Below are 26,389 nucleotides of genomic sequence, written 5' to 3' on the forward strand. Positions count from 1 at the left end.
GAACGTGCGTACCTGTGGAAGCCTGGCTAGGCGCTTCTGGAAAAACACAGAGCGCTGAGACTTGTCCCTTAAGGGAGCCGAGCGACAAACCCTTTTCCAGTCCAGATTGAAAGGACAGAAAAATGGGCAAGGCAAAAGGCCAGGGAGAAAAAACCCTGAGCAGAGCACCACGACAGGAAAATTTTCCACGTCCTGTGGTAGATCTTGGCGGACGTTGGTTTCCTAGCCTGTCTCATAGTGGCAAAGACGTCTTGAGGTAACCCTGAAGACGCTAGGGTCCAGGACTCAATGGCCACACAGTCAGGTTGAGGGCCGCAGAATTCAGATGTAAAAAACGGCCCTCGAGATAGCCAGTCTGTTTGGTCTGGTAGTGTCCACGGTCGGCCGACTGTGAGATGCCACAGATCCGGGTACCACGACCACCTTGGCCAGTCTGGAGCGACGAGGATGGCGCGGCGGCAGTCGGTCCTGATCTTGCGTAACACTCTGGGCAACAGTGCCAGCGGAGGAAACACATAAGGGAGCTGAAACTGCGACCAATCCTGAACTAAGGCGTCTGCCGCCAGAGCTCTGGGATCTTGAGACCGTGCCATGAACATTGGTACCTTGTTGTTGTGCCGGGACGCCATGAGGTCGACGTCCGGCACCCCCCAGCAGCAACAGATCTCCTGAAACACGTCCGGGTGAAGGGACCATTCCCCTGCGTCCATGCCCTGGCAACTGAAATAATCTGCTTCCCAGTTTTCCACGCCTGGGATGTGAACTGCGGATATGGTGGATGCCGTGGCTTCCACCCACATCAAAATCCGCCGGACTTCCTGGAAGGCTTGCCGGCTGCGTGTGTCGCCTTGGTGGTTGAAGTATGCCACCGCTGTGGAATTGTCCGACTGAATTCGGATCTGCTTGCCCTCCAGCCACTGCTGGAACGCTTTCTGGGCAAGATACACTGCCCGTATGTCCAGAACGTTGATCTGAAGCGAGGACTCTTGCTGGGTCCACGTACCCTGAGCCCTGTGGTGGAGAAAAACCGCTCCCCACCCTGACAGACTCGCGTCTGTCGTGACTACTTCCCAGGATGGGGGTAGGAAAGATATCCCCTTCGATAATGAAGTGGGAAGGAGCCACCACCGAAGGGAAGCTTTGGTCGCCTGAGAGAGGGAGACGGTCCTGTCGAGGGACGTCGGCTTCCTGTCCCATTTGCGTAGGATGTCCCATTGAAGGGGACGCAGGTGAAACTGCGCGAAAGGGACTGCCTCCATTGCTGCCACCATCTTCCCCAGGAAGTGCATGAGGCACCTCAAGGAGTGTGACTGGCCTTGAAGGAGAGATTGTACCCCTTTCTGTAGTGACTACTGCTTGATCAGCGGAAGCTTCACTATCGCTGAGAGGGTATGAAACTCCATGCCAAGATATGTCAGCGATTGGGCCGGTGTCAGATTTGACTTTGTAAAATTGATGATCCACCCGACACCCTGGAGAGTCTCCAGGGAAGCGTCGAGGCTGTGTTGGCATGCCTCTTGAGAGGGTGCCTTGATCAGTATCCAAGTACGGGATCACCGAGTGACCCTGAGAGTGGAGGACCGCTACTACAGTAGCCATAACCTTGGTAAAAACCCGTGGGGCTGTTGCCAGGCCGAACGGCAGTGCCACGAACTGCAGGTGTTCATTTCCTATGGCGAAGCGCAAGAAGCGCTGGTGCTCTGGAGCAATCGGTACATGGAGATAAGCATCTTTGATATCGATCGACGCAAGGAAATCTCCTTGGGACATTGAGGTGATGACGGAGCGGGGGGATTCCATCCTGAACCGTCTGGTTTTTACATGTTTGTTGAGCAGTTTCAGGTCCAGGACCGGGCGGAAAGACCCGTCCTCCTTTGGGACCACAAACAAGTTGGAGTAAAAACCGTGGCTCAGTTGCTGAAGAGGAACCGGGATCACCACTCCTTCTGCCTTCAGAGTGCGCAGCGCCTGCAGAAGAGCCTCGGCTCGCTAGTGAGGCGGGAATGACCTGAAGAATCGAGTCGGGGGACGAGAGGTGAACTCTATCTTGTAACCGTGAGACAGAATGTCTCTCACCCAGCGGTCTTTTATTTGTGGTAGCCAGGTGTCGCAAAAGCGGGAAAGCCTGCCACCGACCGAGGATGCTACTAGAGGAGGTCGAAAGTCATGAGGAAGCCGCTTTGTTAGCGGCGCCTCCGGTGGCCTTTTAAGGACGTGACTTAGACCGCCATGCATCAGAGTTCCTTTGTACTTTGAGACCTTTTGGACGAGGAGAATTGGGACCTGCCCGCGCCCTGAAAGGACCGAAACCTCGACTGCCCTCTCCTCCGTTGGAGTATGTCCTGTTTGGACTGGGGTAAGGATGTATCCTTTCCCTTGGATTGTTTGATGATTTCATCCAGACGCTCGCCAAACAGCCTGTCGCCAGAAATTGGCAAACTGGTTAAGCGCTTTTTGGAAGCAGAATCTGCCTTCCATTCCCGTAGCCACAAGGCCCTGCGGAGTACCACCGAATTGGCGGCCGCGACCGCCGTACGGCTCGCAGAGTCCAGGACAGCAATAATAGCGTAAGACGCAATTGCCGAGGTCTGGGTGGTAATGGATGCCACTTGTGGCACGGCCGTGCATGTGGCTGCTTCAATTTGTGCTTGACCTGCTGAGATAGCTTGTAGCGCCCATACAGCTGCGAATGCTGGGGCAAAAGAAGCTCCGATAGCTTCATAGATGGATTTCAACCAGAGCTCCATCTGCCTGTCAGTGGCATCCTTGAGCGAGGCCCCCTCGTCCACTGCAAGAATGGATCTAGCCGCCAGTCTGGAGATTGGAGGATCCACTTTGGGACACTGAGTCCAACCTTTAACCACGTCAGGGGGAAAAAGATAACGTGTATCCTTAAGGCGCTTAGAAAAAACGCTTATCTGGACAAGCATGATGATTCTGGACTGCCTCTCTGAAATCAGAGTGGTCTAGAAACATACTCTGTGTAAGAGAAGCTGACTCCTCCGCCGGAGGAGCTGAGGGAGAAATATCCAGCATTTGATCGATGGACGCAATAAGAACGTTCAGTATGGCGTCCCCGTCTGGAGTATTAAGATTGAGAGCGCCCTCAGGATCAGAATCCTGATCAGCTGTCTCCGCATTATCACCAGAGATTCCCCCCGCTGAGACCCTGAACAATATGATGTCGAGGGAAATTCTTAGCGAGCCCGCTTAGTCGGTCTGGGGCTGGGGTTTAAGTCAGAACCCTCAGCCTGGGATGTATGAGATACCCCGGGAGGACATTGTTGGTCCAACTGAGGGGGGCCAGGGAACAATGATTCAACAGAGTCCCTTTGCTGAGATACCGGCCTGGACTGCAAGGCTTCTAGTATCTTAGCCATAGTCTCAGAGAGTTTTGCAAACTCCGTCCCCGTCACTAGGACAGTGTCAACAGGTGGCTCCCCCTGGGCCCCTCTTAGCAGAGGCCCTGGCTAAAGAAGTGTCACCGGGGCCGAACATGCACACAATGAGGGTCAATGGAACCTGCCGGCAGCTGGGTCGTACAAGCGCCGCAGGCAGCATAATAAGCCTGTGTTTTTGGCACCCCTGCCTTTTGTGGGCGCCATGCTATTGTTTTCCCTGAGTAACACACTAGGGTATATAGCCAGAATGAACTGTGCTCATACAGTGTAAAATATATACTAAAAACAAATAATGTATCAGTACACTACAGCACCATGAGGCTAGCACCACAGGTGCTGCTTACCAGCCGCCTAAAGCGGTTATGAGGCCACCAGAGACCGTGTCTGGGTCTCTCAGGATTTGTCCCTCTCTGCAGCGTCGTAGGAGCTGACAGGAAATGGCTGCGGCGTCCTGACGAGAGGAGGGAGCCGTGGGCGTAGCCGAGGTGCTCACACTGTGCACAGTGAGGGGGGTGGAGTATGGAAATCATATTCCAGCCCTCAGTGCTGCTCTTCCGTGCAGCGTCCCGCCCTTCCCCTGCCTGTCAGGGCTGAGGGCGGGAGAAAGGGAAACTAGGCCGCAAGCCAAGCCGGGGACTCGAGTATAAGCGTGGCCGCCGTAAAAGCGCGGTCAACGCCGAAGTCCCCGGCGAACTACAAGTCCCAGCCGCGCCGCAGTATCCCATGGCAGCGGCGGTTAGCGCGGTAGCCCCTACATATAAACACACTCAGCGACGCTGAGTGTGTAATGGCACAGTTTAACCCGGTCCCCCGGTGCACTAGCACACCCAGCAAGCTGAGGTGTTGCCGTGCGCGGTCCCCACAGGGATACAGAGTACCTTCACTTAGCAGGGCCATGTCCCTGAACGGTACCCGGCTCCTATCCAGCAGTCTCCACAGGAGTTGTGGATGAAGCACGGTCTCAGTGCCTGGAGACCGATAGGATCCCACTTCACCCAGAGCCCTGAGGGGGATGGGGAAAGAAAGCAGCATGTGGGCTCCAGCCTCCGTACCCGCAATGGATACCTCAACCTTAACAACACCGCCGACAAGAGTGGGGTGAGAAGGGAGCATGCTGGGGACCCTATATGGGCCCACTTTTCTTCCAACCGACATAGTCAGCAGCTGCTGCTGACTAATCTGTGGAGCTGTGCTGTGCGTGTCTGCCTCCTTCGCACAAAGCAAAAAACTGAGGAGCCCGTGGGAGCACGGGGGGTGTATAGGCAGAAGGGGAGGGGCTTAACACTTTTGAGTGTAATACTTTGTGCGGCCTCCGGAGGCATAGCCTATACACCAATTGTCTGGGTCTCCCAATAGAGCGACAAAGAAAAGAATTTACGGTAAGTAACAAAATTCTCTTTTTCTTCATCGTTCCTATGGGAGACCCAGACCATGGGACGTTCCAAAGCAGTCCATGGGTGGGAATAAACGGAAAAACTGAGAAGTAGGCGAAACCTAACTTCACAAATGGGCGACAGCCGCCTGAAGGATGCGTCTGCCCAAGCTCGCATCTGCCGAAGCATGAGCATGCACTTGGTAGTGCTTCGAAAAGGTATGCAGACTAATCCAAGTGGCAGTCTGACAGGCCTGCTGAGCCGCAGCCTGGGCCTGAAAACCTAAGAGGCACCGACAGCTCTGGTCAAGTGTGCCTTGATCCCCGGCGGGGGAGGCACTTGAGTACACTGGTAGGTATCGGAAACGGCCGACCTAATCCAACGAGCCAGGGTCGGCTTAGATGCCGAGAGGCCCTTACGCTGACCAGTGGTCAGCACAAAAGAGAGGTGCACTGCCTAAGAACAGCGGTGCGAGACACATAGATCCGGAGCGCCCGCACCAGATCCAGAGTATGCAACGCCTTGTCAAAGCGATGAACAGGAGCCGGACAAAAGGAAAGCAGGGAAAATGCCCCGGTTAAGGTGGAAGCAGCAACCACCTTAGGGAGAAAGTCCGGAGTCGGACGGAGAACCACCTTGTCTTGATGAAAAACCAAAAAAGGGGGTGACTCCGAAGAGAGTGCAGCCAAAACAGAGACTCTCTTGAGGGAAATTATGGCCACTAGAAAGACCACTTTCTGTGAAAGACGAAATAAAGAAACCTCTCTAAGAGGCTCAAAGGGGGGGGTTTCCGGAAGCCGTGAGGACCGGATTAAGGTCCCAGGGCTCCAAAGGCCGCCGGTAAGGCGGAATGATGTGAGATGCGCCCTGCATGAAGGAGCGCACCTGAGCCAGCCGGGCGATACGCCGCTGGCACAACCACTGACAGAGCCGAGACCTGTCCCTTAAGGGAATTGAGGGTCGGCAAGGCCAAAAAAGGCCAAGGATACTTCGGAGCTCGAGTCATAGTGGAGATGACTTCAGGAGGGATACCAGAAGTCGTCAAGATCCAGGACTCAAAAGCCACGCCGTTAATCTGAGAGCCGCAAGATTCTGGCGGAAAGACGGACCTCGTGAGAAAAGGTCTGGACAGTCCGGGAGATGCCATGGCACCCCTACGGACAGATGGAGCAGGTCAGGGTACCAAGCTTGCCTGGGTCAGTCTGGAGTATGAGAATGACCCGACGGCCCTCCTTTCTGATCTTGCGCAGGACTCTGGGCAAGAGCTAGAGGGTGAAACACGTAAGACAGACGAAGCTGGAACCAAACTTGAACCAGTGCGTCTGCCGCAAAAACCTGAGGATCGCCACGGTTTGACGGCTGAGATAATCTACCTCAAAGTTTTCCACGTGGGATGTGGGCTGCGAATATGGTGGACTAGGAGTCCTTCGTCCACTGAAGAATGCGTTGAGCCTCCAACATTGCCAGGCGGCTGAGAGTCCCGCCCTGGAAGTTGATGTAGGCAAACGCTGTCGCGTTGTCTGACTGGACTCTAATGTGCCTGGCCGCCAACAGATGGTGAAAGGCTTAGAGAGCTAGAAACACAGCTCTGATTTCCAGCACATTGATCCAGAGGGCTGATTCGGACAGAGTCCAAGTGCCCTGCGCTCCATGGTGGAGATATACTGCTCCCCAGCCGGATAGACTAGCATCCTGGTGAGGATCACCCGGGACGGGGCCAGGAAGGGGCGTCCCTGAGACAGAGGGGCCGAAGCCACCACTGAAACGAGCCCCTGGTCCGTGGCGAAGCCACCACTCCGTGGAAGGAGGAAGTCCGCTTGTTCCAACAGCGGAAAATATCCAGCCTCAGAGGACGCAGGTGAAACTGGGCAAGGGAATCGCTTCCATTGACGCCACCATGTGATCCAGCACCTGTATTAGGTGCCTGATGGAACGACGTCGACCGCCAGCGGAGGGACTACTGTTTGACTAAGGGCAGCTTCACAAGTGCCGACAGAGTCTCGAATTGCGTCCCTGGGTACGTGAACTTCTGGGTCGAAGTCAGAGTGGACTTGGACAGAATGACAAGCCACCCGAATTGGTTAGAGTGGCGAGAGTGAGCGAGGCACTCTGCTAACAGTCTGCACTGGATGAAGCCCCGACAAGAAGGCAGTCCAGGGCAAAAGGATCACTGCCAACCCCTAGAGGTGCAGGACCGCAATCACAGCTGCCCCAACCTTGAGAATACTCGAGGGGCCGTGGCTAACCCCAAGGGAAGAGCCACGAATTGGACCACTCAGATTGCATGATTGATCCGGTGAAAACACACGGAACAAGACCGAGACTCCATGTGAAAACGCCGCACCTGAACATGCTTGAAAAGCTTGAGATCCAGGTCGGAAGGCACCGCCCTCTTCGGGGACTAGGAATAGATTTAAGCAGAAATCTCAGAACCGTTCCCAGTCGGGAACCGGTACAATTACTCCATTGGCCTGCAAGAATGCCACGGCCTGTGAGAAGGCGGCGGCCTTGGAGCAGGGGGGAGTGGACAGAAAAAAATCTGTTTGGCGGGTGGATAGAATTCTATCCTGTAGCCATGGGAGATGTAATCCCGCACCCACTGATCGGAGACGTGTAAAAACCATACGTCGCCAAAGTGGGAGAGCCCGCCACCAACCAAGGACGTTGCTGGCGTGGCCAGATAGCCCGGAGGAGGCTGACTTAGTGGCAGCATCTCCTGTGGTTTCTGAAGACGCGGCTTCGAGCGCCATTTGGGATTACGATCCTTGGCCGAGCTAGTGGACGAGGCCGAGGGCTTAGAGAACGATCAGATGGAGGAACGAAAAGAACGAAACCTCAACTGATTCCTGCCCTGGACAGGTTTCCTGGTTTAGGTTTGTGGCATGGAAGAACTCTTCCCGCCAAGAGCTTCCTTAATAATTTCATCCAGTTGTTTCCGAATAGACTGGTCCCAACAAAAGGGAGCCCAGCAAGGAACTTCTTTAGAAGCATCTGCCTTCCACTTCCGAAGCCACAGGAGCCTGCGGATAGCGAGGAAATTAGCCGAGGCCACCGCAGTGCGGTGAGAGTCTCCAGCATGGCAGACATGGCATAGGATGAAAAGACTGAAGTCTGGAAGTTCAGGCAACCATTTCGGGCATAGAGTCCCTGTGAGGGAATGCATCTCCTCTAGAGAAGCAGAGATGGCTACAAAAGCCCGCACTGCTGCAAAGCTGAGGAGAACGAGGCTCCTGCCGCCTCCATACAGATTTGGCCAGAAGGACAACCTGGCGGACAGCAAAACCTTAAGTGAGGAGCTATCAGCCACTGATACAACGGTCCGGGCTGAGCCACCTTTGGTGAATGAGCCCACTCCTTGACCACCACTGGTGGAAAGGGAAAACAGTCATCAGAACCACGCTTCATGGGAAGCGTTTGTCAGAGCAGACCCTGGGCTTGGTCACAGTGGCCTGAAAACTGGAGTGGTTAAGGAACACACTCCTTGTTCTCTTAGGCAAGGTAAACTCCGGCGGATTGAAGTCCAGTACAGAATTAATGTACAGTGGGATCCTTATAGAGGTGCCGTCAGCCACTGATACAACTATCCGGGCTGAAAGTCTAGACACCGGAGGGACCACCCTTGGTGAATGAGCACACTCCTTGACCACCTCTGGTGGAAGGGGGAAACAGTCATAAGAACCACGCTTTGGGAGCGTCTGACAGGACAGGCTCTGGGCTTGGTCACAGTGGGCTGAAAACTGGAGTGGTTAAGGAACACACTCCTTGTTCTCTTTAAGGTATACTGATGCCTTTCTGCCAGCGGGGAATGCTCCCCTGATACAGGCGGATGGAGGTCCAGTACAAGTATAATGGACGCAATCCAATCATTAGCATCTGCGTCACCTTCGGACAGATCAATGGTACATAAAGTAGCGTCCGAGCCCCTGGTAAAGACATCCTCCTCGTCCAGTGAGTCAGCTCGTGAATCAGAGCTGCGGGACGGGGAAGGACAGGGGACCCTGCGTCTCCATTTTAGGAGGACGGGGTCTGAGACCAGAAGGAGAGTCCTCTGTGAGCTTTGCTGAGCGAGCCGTAGCAGCAGAAAACGCCCTGAGAAGGGGGCTAATGCATGCTCAGCAGAGTCCGGGACAGCTGTCCCCTGGAAAGAGCGGATTCTACCCAAACCGGGGGTTCAGCCACCGGAGCCGGAGCAGCTGGAGGGACCACTGATGAGCCTCCAGGCTGAGGGACCACTGTGTTTATGTGCTCGGTACAGGCCGTACGAGTCTACATACAGTGCATATTAAGAACAGCCTTGCAGCCTTGCTCTGATGTGAGACATGCTGCAGAAGTGGGGGCTCTGTCCAGAATGGCCCCCAGCAGAGTATATAAACAGATAAAATAAGCAGCTGCACAAACCGGAGGTTGTGGCTTGCCAGACCGTTTAACATACATTTCTGTGCCCTTCAGTCCCCCAGCCCAGGCCCCCACTTGTCACAATGTGGAATCTCTGTGCCTATGCAGACACTGAGAACGCTGAGAAAATGGCGACCGGAGCGAGGAGAGGGGGCGGGGCCTACTCTGAGAGCGGGCAAATGAAGTAGACAGGGGAGGGAATCCTTCCTCAGTGAGGAGTGTCCGATCCCTGTGCTGAACAGTCGCTGGGCGGAGCCGCACTGTCCCTCTGCATGACTGACATGCAGGGGCAGTGAAAACCGAAACTAGGCCTCAGGCGAAGCCGGGGCCTAGATTTAAACATGCGGCCAGCGTGCAGGCACCATCGGCGCGGTTCTCCAGTGAAAACTGGAGAACCGGCCGGAAATGTTAACACAGACATAAAATACACTCTCCCCAATAAATAAAGTACAAGGGACCCCTGGAAAGACCACTTTCTGTGGTAATAACGTCTCATGTACTTAGCTTGTGAGACACAGGTGCCAGGTCCCTGGGGGGTGATCGCTCCGTCCGGCAGGGTCCTGAAAGGGCTGCGGATGGAGACCGGTCTCCTGCAAAGCAGTGAGAACCGTGATGGCTCCCACTTCAAGCCAGAGCCACAGGGGATGGTGAAGGAGCGCGGCATGTGAAGGCTCCAGCCTTGTAAAATCAACCTTAACAACACCGCCGACACAGTGGGGTGAGAAGGGACATGCCGGGAGTCCAGACTGGACCAGCTTTTCTTCCAAATCTTTGAAATCCAAAAAATCAAAAATCAGAGAATGCATGTGTGTGTGTGACCTCCTGAACACAAAGCATTGAAACTGGCTAGGACTGGCTACCAGGGGGTGTATATGCTAGGAGGGAGGAGCTACACGTTTGAGTGTAGTACTTTGTGTGTCCTCCGGAGGCAGAAGCTATACACCCATGGTCTGGGTCTCCCATAGGAACGATAAAGAAATAAATATATATTATTTTTTTTTGTTTAGGCATTCAGAGGCTTTGGATAAATAACACTATTTGATTAATTTGGACATGCCATTCACACCCCATAATCAAGTTATAGGTGTCAAAAGTGACACCTACCAATATTGCCAATTTTTCAATGTTACGGCTGATAAGACCTACACAGCTAGTTCAAAGAAAAAAATAAATTGTGGCTCTTGGAATAACAAACCAAAAAATTTGACTTCAGTGGGAAAACATTAAAAGTAAAACATCACTTTCTGCACTTTCAGATGTCGTACCTCAATTGCCAAGTTGTAGTATTCGGATTCCAATAGTCGATTTCGTAACCGCACCACAGCGGCTGGTCTGACAATCTCATCCAGAGAAGGGATGTCCTGGTAGGAGGCTGCAACTAAAATCTTCAGCAGATCCACCTTACTGCTGTAACTGTAAGGAATAATTTATGAAAATCTGACCCACCTTAGTCAATGGAAAAACATCTGGTGTAAATGGAGGGGCTACTGGCCGCCGTCCCAACCCGAAGGCCTGTTGGCCGCCGTCCCAACCCGAAGGCCTGTTGGCCGCCACCCCAACCCGAAGGCCTGTTGGCCGCCACCCCAACCCGAAGGCCTGTTGGCCGCCACCCCAACCCGAAGGCCTGTTGGCCGCAACCCCAACCCGAAGGCCTGTTGGCCGCAACCCCAACCCGAAGGCCTGTTGGCCGCAACCCCAACCCGAAGGCCTGTTGGCCGCAACCCCAACCCGAAGGCCTGTTGGCCGCAACCCCAACCCGAAGGCCTGTTGGCCGCAACCCCAACCCGAAGGCCTGTTGGCCGCAACCCCAACCCGAAGGCCTGTTGGCCGCAACCCCCAACCCGAAGGCCTGTTGGCTGCAACCCCAACCCGAAGGCCTGTTGGCTGCAACCCCAACCCGAAGGCCTGTTTGCCGCAACCCCAACCCGAAGGCCTGTTGGCCGCAACCCCAACCCGAAGGCCTGTTGGCCGCAACCCCAACCCGAAGGCCTGTTGGCCGCAACCCCAACCCGAAGGCCTGTTGGCCACCACCTTAACCCGAAGGCCTGTTGGCCACCACCCTAACCTGAAGGACTATTGGCCGCTGCTTTAACGACTATTCCTTACCACTTTAAGTGGGAGGAATATTTTTAGTAAAAACTGATAAACTCTGATCATTTTGATCTTCAGGCATGAACTAGTTACCTGTCACACAGTGCAAGGTCATGACTCCTTGCAGATTTCACAAAAATCATTTTGGCATTGAACAGCAAATTCTTCATGATATCCAGTAGAAGACGGCTATCCATCTCGGGGTTTGTCAGCCCTTTGGACAGGAGGCAGCAGCGGTCTATCAGCTGGTAGCCGCACTCATCGCTTTTTGAATGCAGGTTAAGGATAGCAGAGCACAGCGATGCACTTGGGGCCTGCACAGCATGAAGAAGAGATCTGCATTTAGGCAACATTGCATAGTTCACCTGTCTGATTTGATATCGGACAATAGGAGAAGCTACTGGGCACAAAGTAATTATTATGGTCTTTACCAAGGGGGCATTGCTCATTAAATTATAATGCAATACAGCCAAAAGACACACCCTAGAGGATCTTGTTAGCCACGTCTCTTTGTTAATCATAAAAATGACCAATAAATAAAAGGCATTTATGAAAAACAAAACATCTCTTCCAACCTGCGGACAATTCCTGTTTAAACATTCAGATGAACACAAGGTTGAACTTTTTTTTTTTTTTAGCTGAACACACAAAGAATGAAGGGCACATACCTGCTCGTAATAAAACTCATTCCTCTCCGCTTCATTTTCAGCTTCGATAAGTGTTAGCCACCACTGCACCTCCGCAGCTTTAGAAAGCCTGAGCACTTCAGACAGATTCAGGGTCTCAGATGTTTTTTCTGTAGTATACAAAGACAGACTTAGCAAAGTGGTGTTGAAAAAAAATAAAATAAAATTAAATTAAATTTTGACACTGCAATGACGAAATCACACCAGGACGACTAATCAAAAAGAATAAGCCAGGGAGGCCATGAGGCGGATTCTGGCAGATTACAGACATTGACGCTGGACTGGATCCTGCCAAATGAGCCACACCAACTCCACTGAGTAATAATTTGGTTAAGCCACTAGCCAATCTACTTCTTAAAGGGGTTATCTAATAATTAGATTATATGGCATCCCTGGTATAATCCTAACTGCAGCCCGCACATCCTAGTCACTAGTCAGTATGGGCTGCAACATGAAGATATACAGCTCTCAAGACCTGTGTGTCAACTGACAAAAGCTGTATCACCCATACCTCAGTCAGTGCTGGGAGCACAGGCAGCCATACGTGAAGAATTAACTCTTCCTTGCTGAGCACAAACAGTGGTTATCTCCAAGTTCACTCTCCTCAATGTTTGTTTTCTAGTTGGGCACAGTCAGTCTCAGTAGACTGCTATAATGCTGTTAGCCTAACGAAGGATGGGGTGAAGCTGGAGAGCTCTTCAAGAACAATATGGGTTTTCTTCTCACATCATCATCACACGCCACTGCTGACTGAGGTATGCGAGATACAGCTCGTCAGTTGACACACAAGTCTTGGGAGTTGTATCTCTTTAGTCTTCATCCCCCTCCACCTGAAGCTATGTATCTTCAGTCTTCAACCACCTCCTCTTAACTAAGGAGCGGGATGAAACTGGAGATTTCCTCATCAAGCATACATGGGTTAAATTATTTCCTAACATGCCACAGCCAGCTGTTGACTCAAGTATGTGTGATACAGCTCATGTCAATTGACACACAGGTCTTGGAAGATATCCAACTTCAGTCTGCAGCCTTTGCTATTACATGAATGGGATGGGCTGGAGTTTGAATTATATCAGGGACGCAATTTAATCTCATTCTTGGTGAACCCCTATAAACTAGAAGTCCCAGAGAGGGGTCATTTAACATTTCTACCTTTGGAACCCAGAAACGGGTCGAATGACCTGAAGGATTTTAGCTAACATCCTATAAATCACCGTCTATTGTTCTGTAATTAAGGCCATTACTGTTGCACCACAGGAGGGTGTTGTTTTCCATTGAGTTTAGCCACTTAGTTCTATTCAGTTTTGACGAAGGGTCATTTGACCCTCTTTCGGGACTTCAGGGGGGGAGCTCGAAATTTCTAGGGCTTCTAGTGTTAACTTTATATGTACATAATGGTATTCCTCCTGTCCCCATGCTTCGCTAGTTTTGAGCAGCAGAGAAAATTACCTTCCATGTGCTCAAGTTCGTCTTCTGTTTTGTTAATTCTAGAATGAAAAAAATAATTAAAAAAATAAAAAATGCGTAATTTTTTCCAGTTTGCAGACATACATAGTGAAAAGAGATGTCCACTACTTGGACAACCACTACTAATTCCCCTTGTTCACCCCTGTAAATATAAGGACTATACTCCTTTCCTATTCTGCTGCGGTTCCAGAGAGGTCTAAAGCCCCATTCCTGGGGCTCATGTTATATTGTTAAGCTATGCGGACCCCGCGACCAATCAGACCTCACCGTCTGTCTCGCTGCCTTCGGACATTTGAGCAGGATGTGAGAGCTGCGTTGACTTCCTGCTTGAGCGTCCATAGGTGTGGTGAAGGAAGCTGGCACTGATTGGTCGCGGAGCCCGGCTGTCATAATGTCACATGGGCCCTGGGAACATGGCGTTAGACATCTCTGGAACCATGGCCGCATCGGGGAAGAGTAGAGGCTTATTTATTTTTATGGGGCGAACAAGGGGAATGTTAAGGGTTTGTCCAATTAGTGGACAACCCATTTTAAGAAAATCTGTTGACTCGTCCTACGTCCATTTTACCGATTAGTAGAGATAAATTTGGAGAAAGCTGTCAAACGGTGCTCCGTGGTCATCGGACAGGGGCCCATCCGAGAAACACCTCCTACCTAACAGCATTCTAGGGATTTTCTTTCGATTAGCTAGCCTGGCATAATCACATGTGAGGTTGTGCTAGGCTAGCTAATCAAAAGATGAGTAGCGGATGCTGCCAAATAAGAGACAGCGCTCAAGGATTTCTGTCCGATGGGCAAGGAATACTGACCGGGTCTTTTGAATTCGGTCAGACCATCTCTACTAATTACTTTTATTCCGTGTAGGTGAACAAATTTTAAGCATCACTTCTTAGAACTGCTCGTGCCGCTCCTCTGTTACTCCTCCTGGAAATGTATCGGTAAGTTGACTGCTAGGTGTCACCGGGTAGAGCGACAACATAATTCGATCATATGACACGGATCCAGATGATTTTTTTCATGCTCGTCCTCAGTAAATGAAGTACTTACTCGGCAAAAAAATAGTTATGACACTGATCGCACACACGGGCAGGGTTTTCCCGGCAGCCTTCAACCACCATCTTCTTCATGGAGCAGGAGCTGCAGACGAGTCTTCCACATCGTCTGCAATGATGTCTGCGGTTGAACTACCAGGAAGATAACACATTGGTATTAATGGCATGATTTTCCTTTTGAAGTTACACAAAATTGCCTTTTTGGAAGGAAAAACATGGGATTGTAGTCATGATGGCTCCTTCCTTGTGTAGGAATAAATTTTGGCGGGAAAGTTTCCCGCCTAAAATTCTATTTCTGGTTCTAGTGCTGCTGGGCAGATGTTACTGGGTCGGCAACAGCAGCTGATTGGCTCACATAGTGACCTATCAGGCTGTGTTGCTGGGGGAAGTTGTTGACATCTGCCCAGTAACAGGCAAGTGATTGGATGGAAGCGAAACATGTGACTCTCCTGCTTACATATTTAAGGGGTGATGTGGGTCTACAGGTTTATCCACCTCAGGTAACGTAACCTGTGCCATCGCCTGCTCTCCCGCCCCATTTCTTTACGTCTCGCATTTTTTTGTGCCGTCTTCATTAGAAGTAGAGGTAAGTTACTCATCCATAGACGAGTGGACAAGTAAAACTGTAAATCTGTGGAATGACTTTATTTTTCATGCTTAATCCCTTAACCCCTTAACGACCTTGGACGTACTGAGTACGTCATGGTGACATGGTGCTAAAGGACCCATGACGTACTCAGTACGTCCTGGCGAAATCGCGGTCCCGGAGCCCCGGGGAGTGAAATTTATTTACTTAAACGGTGGATTCGGGAAGGAGGGGACCTCTGCCTGACGTCAGGAGGGGTGGTGCCTCCTCCCCGAACCTACAGAGGCTGTGATTGGCTGACGAACGCCGCTCAGCCAATTACAGCCACTGTAATGTTCCAGCCATTGAAAATGGCTGGAACATTGAAATCCAGCCCTGATCAGTGCTGCTGTAGCACTGGCCATTGGCTGGAGCTGGGTGATCGATGCTTCACCCGCCCCCAGCTCTGATTGGAGAGACCGGTCTTGTGACCGCTCTCTCCAATCAATGTGGATCTGCGGCCTGTGACCGTCCCTGGAAGCCGAGGAGAGCGGTAAGTTGTTGTCCCCGCCGCCCGCCCCTGTCCCCGATCGCCCCGCCGCCCGCCCCTGTCCCCGCCGCTGCTCCCGCTTCACCGCCGCTGTCTCCGATCGCCCCGCCGCTGCTCCCGCTTCACCGCCGCTGTCTCCGATCGCCCCGCCGCTGCTCCCGCTTCACCGCTGTCCCCGCCGCTGTCTCCGATCGCCCCGCCGCTGCTGCCGCTTCACCGCTGTCCCCGCCGCCATGCTCCCGATGCACCGCTGTCTCCGCCGCCATGCTCCCGCTCCACCGCCGTCCCCGCCGCCATGCTCCCGCTGCACCGCTGTCTCCGCCGCCGCTCCCGATCCACCGCCGTCCCCGCCGCCATGCTCCCGCTGCACCGCTGTCTCCGCCGCTGCTCCCGATCCACCGCCGTCCCCGCCGCCATGCTCCCACTGCACCGCCGTCCCCGCCGCCATGCTCCCGCTGCACCGCCGTCCCCGCCGCCATGCTCCCGCTGCACCGCTGTCTCCGCCGCCGCTCCCGATCCACCGCCGTCCCCGCCGCCATGCTCCCGCTGCACCGCTGTCTCCGCCGCCGCTCCCGATCCACCGACGTCCCCGCCGCCATGCTCCCGCTGCACCGCTGTCTCCGCCGCCGCTCCCGATCCACCGACGTCCCCGCCGCCATGCTCCCGCTGCACCGCTGTCTCCGCCGCCGCTCCCGATCCACCGCCGTCCCCGCCGCCATGCTCCCGCTGCACCGCTGTCTCCGCCGCCGCTCCCGATCCACCGCCGTCCCCGCCGCCATGCTCCCGATCCACCGCCGCCATGCTCCCGATCCACCGCCGTCCCCGCCGCCGCTCCCGATCCACCGCCGTCCCCGCCGCCGCTCCCGATCCACCGCCGTCCCCGCCGCCATGCTCGCCACTGTCCCCGCCGCCGTCGCACCCACCTTTTTCAGCCGCTGCTGCCCCCGATCGGCGGCGGCCGCCGCCTCCTTCATCGGCTGCCCCTTCTCCATCGCCACACCACCTATCCCTCCATGTGCTGCAAGCCACCCTCCCCCCACGTGGGGGGAGGGTGGCTGGCTTGCAGCACATGTGGGGGGAGGGTGGCTGGCTTGCAGCACATGTGGGGGGAGGGAGGGGGGCTTGCAGCACATGTGGGGGGAGGGAGGGGGGCTTGCAGCACATGTGGGGGGAGGGAGGGGGGCTTGCAGCACATGTAGGGGGAGGGAGGGGGGCTTGCAGCACATGTAGGGGGAGGGAGGGGGGCTTGCAGCACATGTAGGGGGAGGGAGGGGGGCTTGCAGCACATGTGGGGGGAGGGTGGCTGGCTTGCAGCACATGTGGGGGGAGGGTGGCTGGCTTGCAGCACATGTGGGGGGGAGGGAGGGGGGCTTGCAGCACATGTAGGGGGAGGGAGGGGGGCTTGCAGCACATGTGGGGGGAGGGTGGCTGGCTTGCAGCACATGTGGGGGGGAGGGTGGCTGGCTTGCAGCACATGTGGGGGGAGGGTGGCTGGCTTGCAGCACATGTGCTGCAAGCCCCCCTCCCTCCCCCTACATGTGCTGCAAGCCCCCCCTCCCTCCCCCTACATGTGCTGCAAGCCCCCCCTCCCTCCCCCTACATGTGCTGCAAGCCCCCCTCCCTCCCCCTACATGTGCTGCAAGCCCCCCTCCCTCCCCCTACATGTGCTGCAAGCCCCCCTCCCTCCCCCTACATGTGCTGCAAGCCCCCCTCCCTTCCCCTACATGTGCCATCTCTCTCTCCCATCAGACTCTGCCCCCCTCCCCGATCTGCTGCCTGCTCTCTCCCATTTTCCATCTACTGCCCCCTCTCACCCTCCTCGATCTGTTGCCTCCTTCATCTGCTGCCTCTTCTGTCTGCTGCCTCTTCTGTCTGCTGTGATCCTGCTGCCTAGATCCATCCTGTAAGGTAGGTATCCCCATCTCACCCCCCCCCCATCCTCTGCCGCTCCTCCATCCGCTGCGCCATTTCCCATCCATCCGCTGCGCCATTTCCCATCATCCATCCGCTGCGCCCTTTCCCATCCTCTGCCGCTCCTCCATCCGCTGCGCCCTTTCTCATCTGCCGCCCCGCCCTCTCGCATCGCATTATCCAGCGCAGTTGCTCGCTTCCAGACTGCAGTGGATGATGCGATGCGAGACTCGTGCATTGCTCTCACGTTTGGCACTGGTCTTGGCAGGCGCTCATTTTTTTTTTTTTTTTCTACTGATGTCTGTATTTTTTATTTCGCCAAACTAATTTTTTTTGTATGGGGGGGGGTCTAGTTTCCAAAATGGGATCACATGTGGGGGAGCTCCATTGTTTAGGCACCTCAGGGGGTCTCCAAATGAAACATGGCGTCTGCTAATAATTCCAATCAATTTTACTGTGAAATGGCGCTCCTTCTCTTCTGAGCCCCGCCGTACGCCCAAACAATTGATTTCCACCACATATGAGGTATCGTCGTACTCAGGAGAAATTGCACAATACATTTTATGGTGCATTTTTTCCTGATACCCTTGTGGAAAAAAGCTACCTGTTTGAAAAAACAATTTTGTGGTAAAAAAAATAAAATATTTTCACGGCTCAACATTACAAACGTTTGTGAAGCCTCCAGGGGTTCAAAGTGCTCCCTAAACAGCTAGATAAATTCCATGAGGGGTCTAGTTTCCAAAACGGGGTCAATTGTGGGGGAGCTCCATTGTTTAGGCACTTCAGGGGGTCTCCAAACGCAACATAGCGTCCGCTAATAATTCCAACCAATTTTGCTGTGAAATGGCGCTCCTTGCCTTCCGAGTCCTGCCGTGCGCCCAAACATTTGATTTCCACCACATATGGGGTATCTGCGTACTCAGGAGAAAATGCACAATACATTTTATGGTGCATTTTTTCCTGATACCCTTGTGATAAAAAAAGCTACCTGGTTGAAGCAACAGTTTTGTGGTAAAAAAAAATTTTTTTCTTTTCACGGCTCAACGTTATAAACTTCTGTGAAGCCCCCAGGGGTTCAAAGTGCACATAAAACATCTAGAAAAAATATTTGAGGGCTCTAGTTTCCAAAATGGGGTAACTTATGGGGGAGCTCCATTGTTTAGGCACCTCGGGGAGTCTTCAAACCCGACATGGCGTCCGCTAATGAGTGCAGCTAATTTTGCACTCAAAAATTCAAATGGCGCTCCTTGCCTTCCGAGTCCTGCCGTGTGCCCAAACATTTGATTTCCACCACATATGGGGTATCTGCGTACTCAGGAGAAAATGCACAATACATTTTATGGTGCATTTTTTCCTGATACCCTTGTGATAAAAAAAGCTACCTGGTTGAAGCAACAGTTTTGTGGTAAAAAAAAATTTTTTTCTTTTCACGGCTCAACGTTATAAATTTCTGTGAAGCCACCAGGGGTTCAAAGTGCACATCAAACATCTAGAAAAAATATTTGAGGGCTCTAGTTTCCAAAATGGGGTCACTTATGGGGGAGCTCCATTGTTTAGGCACCTCGGGGAGTCTTCAAACCCGACATGGCGTCCGCTAATGAGTGCAGCTAATTTTGCACTCAAAAATTCAAATGGCGCTCCTTGCCTTCCGAGTCCTGCTGTGTGCCCAAACATTTGATTTCCACCACATATGGGGTATCTGCGTACTCAGGAGAAAATGCACGATACATTTTATGATGCATTTTTCCTGATACCCTTGTGAAAATACTAATTTTTATGGCTAAAGTAACATTTTTGTGTTAAAAAAGTAAAATTTTCATTTTTTTGTCTACATTGCTTTGGTTGCTGTGAAGCTCCTAAAGGGTTAATAAACTTCTTGGATGTGGTTTTGAGCAGAGTGAGGGGTGCAGATTTTAGAATTGGGTCACTTTTGGGTATTTTCTGTCTCCTAGGTTTCTCAAATCACTCCAAATGTGATGTGGTACCTAAAAAATTTTTTTTTGTAAATTTTGTTGGAAAAATGAGAAATTGGTGATGAACTTTGAACCCTTCTAACTTCCTAACGGAATTTTTTTTTTTTTCAAAAATTGCGCTGGTGTAAAGTAGACATGTGGGAAATGTTATTTAGTAACTTTTTTGTGTGACATATCTCTCAGATTTATGGGCATAAAATTTCAAATTTTGAAAATTGCAAAATTTTCAAAATTTTCGCCAAATTTCCGAAATTTTCACAAATAAACGCAAAACATATCGGCCTAAATTTACCACTGACATGAAGTACAATATGTCACGAAAAAACAATCTCAGAATCGCCAGGATCCGTTGAAGTGTTCCAGAGTTATAACCTGTCAAAGTGACACTGGTCAAAATTGCAAAAAATGGCCGGGTCTTTAAGGTGAAAACAGGCTGGGGGCTGAAGGGGTTAAAGGGAACCAGTCACCAGATTTGGGGCTTATAAACTGTGGCCACCACCAGTGGGCTCTTATATACAGCATTCTAACATCTATATATATAATTGCCTTATTCTGTCTGTCTGTCTGTCTGTCTGTCATGCTCCGAAATTGTGTCCTTACGGTGACACAAAGCTGATTGGCCGCTGGGCTCGCCATGGCCCCGCCCCCCCACACGGATTGGCCTCTCGCCCTGGCTCTCTGCAGGCCACGCCCCCCTCACGCAATGCACGCTTGCTCTGGCCCAACTGACACGGAGCCGCGACTCCCAGGTGAGTACACACACACACATCAGATCACACTCACTCTCACACACACCTCACACATCACAACATGCTGGGATATCGCTTGCTTCTACACCGGCTGCGTCAGGATCCCGGCAGCGCCAGACATAACCTTGCGATGCTGGGATCTTGACGGAGGCCGTGAAAGCTGGTAACCATTATACACATCGGGTAACTAAGGTCCCTTAGTTACCCGATGTGTATCATAGTTACCAGTGTACACCGGCTCACACTCACTCTCACACACACCTCACACACACATCACATCGCATCCACACATCAAGGTCCTGCAGCGGCGGAAAATACAGACACATAACAGCACACACACATAACAGCACACACATACACACACACAAATCAGATCACACTCACTCTCACACACACATCACATCGCATCCACATACTCACAACATCCTGGGATATCGCTTGCTTCTCGGCGGCGGTACTGTGCTGTTAGCTTCCAGGACCTGCCGGGGGATCACATGGCCAGAAGCATGTGATATCTCCGAATGTTGTGAGTATAAGCGCGTATGTGCGATATCGTCAGTGTCTGTGTGTGTGAGTGGATGCGATCGGGTGTGTGTGAGTGGATGCGATCGGGTGTGTGTGAGTGGATGCGATCGGGTGTGTGTGAGTGGATGCGATCGGGTGTGTGAGTGTCGGCAGAGGAGCACGGCGTGCTGGAGGAGGCTGGGAGCAGAGAGGCTGATCATGGGGAAGGCTGGGAGGAGAGAGGCTGATGCTGGGGGAGGCTGGGAGGGGGAGGCTGGGACGAGGGAGGCTGATGCTGGTGGAGGCTGATGCTTGGGGAGGCTGATGCTGGGGGAGGCTGGAAGGAGAGAGGCTAATGCTGGTGGAGGCTAATGCTGGTGGAGGCTGATGCTTGGGGAGGCTGATGCTGGGGGAGACTGGGAGGGGAAGGCTAATGCTGAGGGAGGCTGGGAGGAAGGAGGCTGGGAGGAGAGAGGCTGATCCTGGGGAAGGCTGGGAACGGGAGGCTGATGCTGAGGGAGGCTGGAAGGAGAGAGGCTGATGCTGGGGGAGGCTGGAAGGAGAGAGGCTGATGCTGGTGGAGGCTGATGCTTGGGGAGGCTGATGCTGGGGGAGACTGGGAGCGGAATGCTGATGCTGAGGGAGGCCGGGAGGGGGAGGCTGGGAGGAAGGAGGCTGGGAGGAGAGAGGCTGATCCTGGGGAAGGCTGGGTAGGGGAGGCTGATGCTGGGGGAGGCTGGAAGGAGAGAGGCTGATGCTGGTGGAGGCTGATGCATGGGGAGGCTGATGCTGGGGGAGACTGGGAGCGGAAGGCTGATGCTGAGGGAGGCTGGGAGGGGGAGGCTGGGAGGAAGGAGGCTGGGAGGAGAGAGGCTGATCCTGGGGAAGGCTGGGAAGGGGAGGCTGATGCTGAGGGAAGCTGGAAGGAGAGAGGCTGATGCTGGGGGAGGCTGGAAGGAGAGAGGCTGAGGCTGGGAGGAGAGAGGCTGATGCTGGGGAAGGCTGATGCTGAGGGAGGCTGGGAGGGGAAAGCTGATGCTGGGGAAGGCTGGGAGGACGGAGGCTGGGAGGAGAGAGGCTGATCCTGGGGAAGGCTGGGAGGACGGAGGCTGGGAGGAGAGAGGCTGATCCTGGGGAAGGCTGGGAGAGGAAGGCTGATGCTGGAGGAGGCTGGAAGGAGAGAGGCTGATGCTGGCGGAGGCTGATGCTGGGGGAGGCTGGAAGGAGAGAGGCTGATGCTGGTGGAGGCTGATGCTTGGGGAGGCTGGGAGAGGGAGGCTGATGCTGAGGGAGGCTGGGAGAGGTAGGCTGAGAGAAGAGAGGCTGATGCACACACACACACACACGCGCGCACTGCACAACACACCACACACACACACACACACTGGGAACCACAAACAACTGCCCTACACAGACACCCACACACACAGACAACGCTGCACACACACAACACCCAACACACAAACACCGCGGCACACACAAATATACGCACATACCGCACAACACACACATTGCACAAAACATACCTCCCCCCAAAACACACCACACACACACAAACCGCGCAACACACACACACAACGCTACAGACACACAGCGCTCCACAAACAACGCAACACACGCAACACACATACAACACCGCTCTCACCCCCCGCCACACCCAGACAACACCCAGAACATGTACAGCGCCTACACAAACACTTGGTAACTACACACAACAACATCTATATATATATATATATATATATATTATATTATATTATATTATATTATATATTATATATTATATATATATATATATATATATATATATATATATATATATATATATATAACAAAAATCATACATGAACTACACAATAAGTAAATTCTAGAATACCCGATGCGTAGAATCGGGCCACCTTCTAGTACTGTATATAAGAGCCCAGGCCACTGTTTAGAATGTAAAAATTACTTTATAATACTCACCTAACGGTCGGTGAGGTGCAGACCTGTGATGGTTGTCTCCATTCTTCAGGTCCGATGCCTCCTCTTTCGACCATCTTTGTCCCCCTTCTGAAGCCTGGGTGCATGATGCGTCTGCATCATCCACACTAGCCGGCATTGAGGTCCAGAGAAGGCGCACTACAATACTTTGATCTGCCCTGCTCAAAACAGATCAAGGTGCGCCTGCTCAGGACCTCAATGCTGGTCGGATGGGTGTCTCTGTTCTGGCACCTCCTCTCTCGTCCATCTTTGTCCTCCTCCTTTTGAAGCCTGGGTGCATAAGGCGTCCTACGTCATCCACATTAGACGGCATTGAGGTCCCGCACATGTGCACTACAATACTTTGCTCTGCCCTGCTCAGAGTAGATGAAAGTGCACCTGTGCAGGACCTCAATGCCGGCTCGTGGGGATGACGTAGGACGCGTCATGCACCCATGCTTCAGAAGGAGGACAAAGATGGCCGAAAGAGGAGGCGCTGGTACCAGAGAAAGGAGACACCCATCCAACCAGACTGCACTGCACCGCCCCTTTGGTGAGTATAATAATGTCATTTTTATGTTCAACACAGCGGCCTGGACGCTTATGTTAGAAGGCTGTATATAAGAGCCCGCTAGTGCGCTCTTATATACAGTGCTGCGGCTTATAGTCACCACATCTGGTGACAGGTTCCCTTTAAAGACAGTCATTTTTGGGGGGGGGCATTATCTTATTTTTCCTCTTTTTACTTTATTTTCCCATCGACAGATGTTATTTTTGCGGGATGAGTTAAAGCTTTGAGACAACAAAGAGAATTTTGTTTACTTAACGGAAATTCTTTTTCTTATAGTTCCGTATTGGGAGACCCAGACATTGGGTGTATAGCTTCTGCCTCCGGAGGACACACAAAGTACTACACTAAAAAGTGTAGCTCCTCCCTCTGAGCATATACACCCCCTGGTTAGCCAGATCTAGCCAGTTTAGTGCAAAAGCTAAAGGAGAACAGCCACCCACAAGTAAAGAGAGCAAGAACCGGAACAACCGGAACCTCTGTCTACAACAACAGCCGGTGATAACACGCGGAACAAGAACTGCCAACAGGCAACAGGGAGGGAGCTGGGTCTCCCAATACGGAACTATAAGAAAAAGAATTTACGGTAAGTAAACAAAATTCTCTTTTTCTTTATCGTTCCTATGGGAGACCCAGACATTGGGACGTCTCAAAGCTGTCCATGGGTGGGAATAAACAGAAAACTGAGAAGTAGGCGGAGCCTAACTTCACAAATGGGCGACAGCCGCCTGAAGGATGCGTCTGCCCAAGCTCGCATCTGCCGAAGCATGAGCATGCACTTGGTAGTGCTTTGAAAAGGTGTGCAGGCTAGTCCAAGTGGCGGCCTGACAGACCTGCTGAGCCGTAGCCTGGTGCCTGAAAACCCAAGAGGCACCGACAGCTCTGGTCGAGTGTGCCTTGATCCCCGGCGGGGGAGGCACCCGAGTACACTGGTAGGTATCGGATATGGCCGACCTAATCCAGCGAGCTAAGGTCGGCTTAGAAGCAGAGAGGCCCTTACGCCGACCTGTGGTTAGCACAAAGAGAGATGTGCACCGCCTAAGAACAGCGGTGCGAGACACATAGATCCGGAGCGCCCGCACCAGATCCAGAGTATGCAACGCTTTTTCGAAGCGATGAACAGGAGCCGGACAAAAGGAAGGCAGGGAAATGTACTGGTTAAGGTGGAAAGGAGAAACCACCTTAGGGAGAAAGTCCGGAGTCAGACGGAGAACCACCTTGTCTTGATGAAAAACCAAAAAAGGTGACTCCGAAGAGAGCGCAGCCAAATCAGAGACTCTCCTGAGGGAAGTTATGGCCACTAGAAAGACCACTTTCTGTGAAAGACGAGACAAAGAAACCTCCCTAAAAGGCTCAAAGGGGGGTTTCTGCAAGGCCGTGAGGACCAGATTGAGGTCCCAGGGATCCAAGGGCCGCCGGTAAGGCGGAATGATGTGAGATGCACCCTGCATGAAGGTGCGGACCTGAGCCAGGCGGGCGAGACGCCGCTGGAACAGCACTGACAGAGCCGAGACTTGTCCCTTGAGGGAATTGAGGGATAGTCCTAGCTGCAGACCGGACTGTAGAAAGGACAGAAGGGTCGGCAAGGAAAAAGGCCAAGGAGCATGGCCGGAAGAGCGACACCAGGACAGGAAAATTCTCCAAGTCTTGTGATAGATTTTTGCCGAGGAAGACTTCCGAGCCCGAGTCATAGTGGAGATGACTTCAGGAGGAATACCAGAAGCCGTCAAGATCCAGGACTCAAGAGCCACGCCGTCAACCTGAGAGCCGCAGAATTCTGGCGGAAAAACGGACCTTGTGAGAGAAGGTCTGGACGGTCCGGAAGATGCCACGGCACCTCTACGGACAGATGGACCAGGTTTGGGTACCAAGCTCGCCTGGGCCAGTCCGGGGCAATGAGGATGACCCGACGGCCCTCCATTCTGATCTTGCGCAGAACTCTGGGCAAGAGAGCTAGAGGGGGAAACACGTAGGACAGACGAAACTGGGACCAATCTTGAACCAGAGCGTCCGCTGCAAAGGCCTGGGGATCGTGGGAGCGAGCCACGTAAACCGGAACCTTGTTGTTGTGCCGGGATGCCATTAGATCCACTTCCGGAGTGCCCCACTTGCGGCAGATTGACTGAAAAACTGCCGGATGCAGGGACCACTCGCCACTGTCCACGGTTTGACGGCTGAGATAATCTGCTTCCCAGTTTTCCACGCCTGGGATGTGGACTGCGGATATGGTGGACTTGGAGTCCTCCGTCCATTGAAGGATGCGTTGAACCTCCAACATTGCCAGGCGGCTGCGTGTCCCGCCTTGGTGATTGATGTAGGCAACCGCTGTCGCGTTGTCTGACTGGACACGGATGTGCTTGCCCGCTAAAAGGTGGTGAAAGGCTAGGAGAGACAGGAGCACGGCTCTGGTTTCCAGCACATTGATCAAGAGGGCTGACTCGGACGGAGTCCAAGTGCCCTGTACTCGGTGGTGGAGACATACCGCTCACCAGCCGGATAGACTGGCATCCGTGGTGAGGATCACCCAGGACGGGGCCAGAAAGGAGCGTCCCTGAGACAGAGACAGGGGCCGAAGCCACCACTGAAGGGAACCCCTGGTCTGAGGCGACAGAGCCACCAGCCTGTGCAAGGAGGAAGTCCGCTTGTCCCAACAGCGGAGAATGTCCAGCTGCAGAGGACGCAGATGGAACTGGGCAAAGGGAACAGCCTCCATTGACGCCACCATCAGACCCAGCACCCGCATTAGGTGCCTGATGGAATGACGGCGGGGCCTCAACAGAGAGCGCACCGCCAGATGGAGGGACTGCTGTTTGACTAAGGGCAGCTTCACAAGTGCCGGCAGAGTCTCGAACTGCATCCCTAAGTACGTGAGCCTCTGGGTCGGAGTCAGAATGGATTTGGGCAGGTTGACAAGCCACCCGAATTGGGTTAGAGTGGCGAGAGTGAGTGAGACACTCCGCTGACAGTCTGTGCTGGATGAAGCCTTGACTAGAAGGTCATCCAGATAAGGAATCACTGCCACCCCCTGGAGGTGCCGAACCGCAACCACTGCTGCCATGACCTTGGTGAATACTCGAGGGGCCGTGGCTAACCCGAAGGGGAGAGCCACGAATTGGAAATGTTCCTCTCCGATTGCAAAACG

At 53.0% G+C, this 26,389-nt stretch overlaps 1 protein-coding gene across 2 annotated transcripts in view; it reads right to left on the bottom strand.

Moving 5' to 3' along the window:
* Positions 1 to 26,389, bottom strand: part of ZFYVE26 (zinc finger FYVE-type containing 26) — a 269,476-nt gene that overhangs the window by 26,974 nt on the left and 216,113 nt on the right. For both annotated transcript variants that reach the window (XM_075329889.1, XM_075329888.1), the window contains exons 23-27: positions 14,461 to 14,597; positions 13,396 to 13,433; positions 11,929 to 12,056; positions 11,354 to 11,574; positions 10,435 to 10,582 (exon numbers count right to left, since the gene is read on the bottom strand). In XM_075329889.1, the coding sequence (XP_075186004.1) occupies positions 10,435 to 10,582; positions 11,354 to 11,574; positions 11,929 to 12,056; positions 13,396 to 13,433; positions 14,461 to 14,597 (672 nt within the window). The remainder of the gene's footprint in view (positions 1 to 10,434; positions 10,583 to 11,353; positions 11,575 to 11,928; positions 12,057 to 13,395; positions 13,434 to 14,460; positions 14,598 to 26,389) is intronic.

This window comes from Anomaloglossus baeobatrachus, chromosome 12, assembly GCF_048569485.1.
Source record: "Anomaloglossus baeobatrachus isolate aAnoBae1 chromosome 12, aAnoBae1.hap1, whole genome shotgun sequence".
Lineage (NCBI taxonomy): Eukaryota > Metazoa > Chordata > Amphibia > Anura > Aromobatidae > Anomaloglossus > Anomaloglossus baeobatrachus.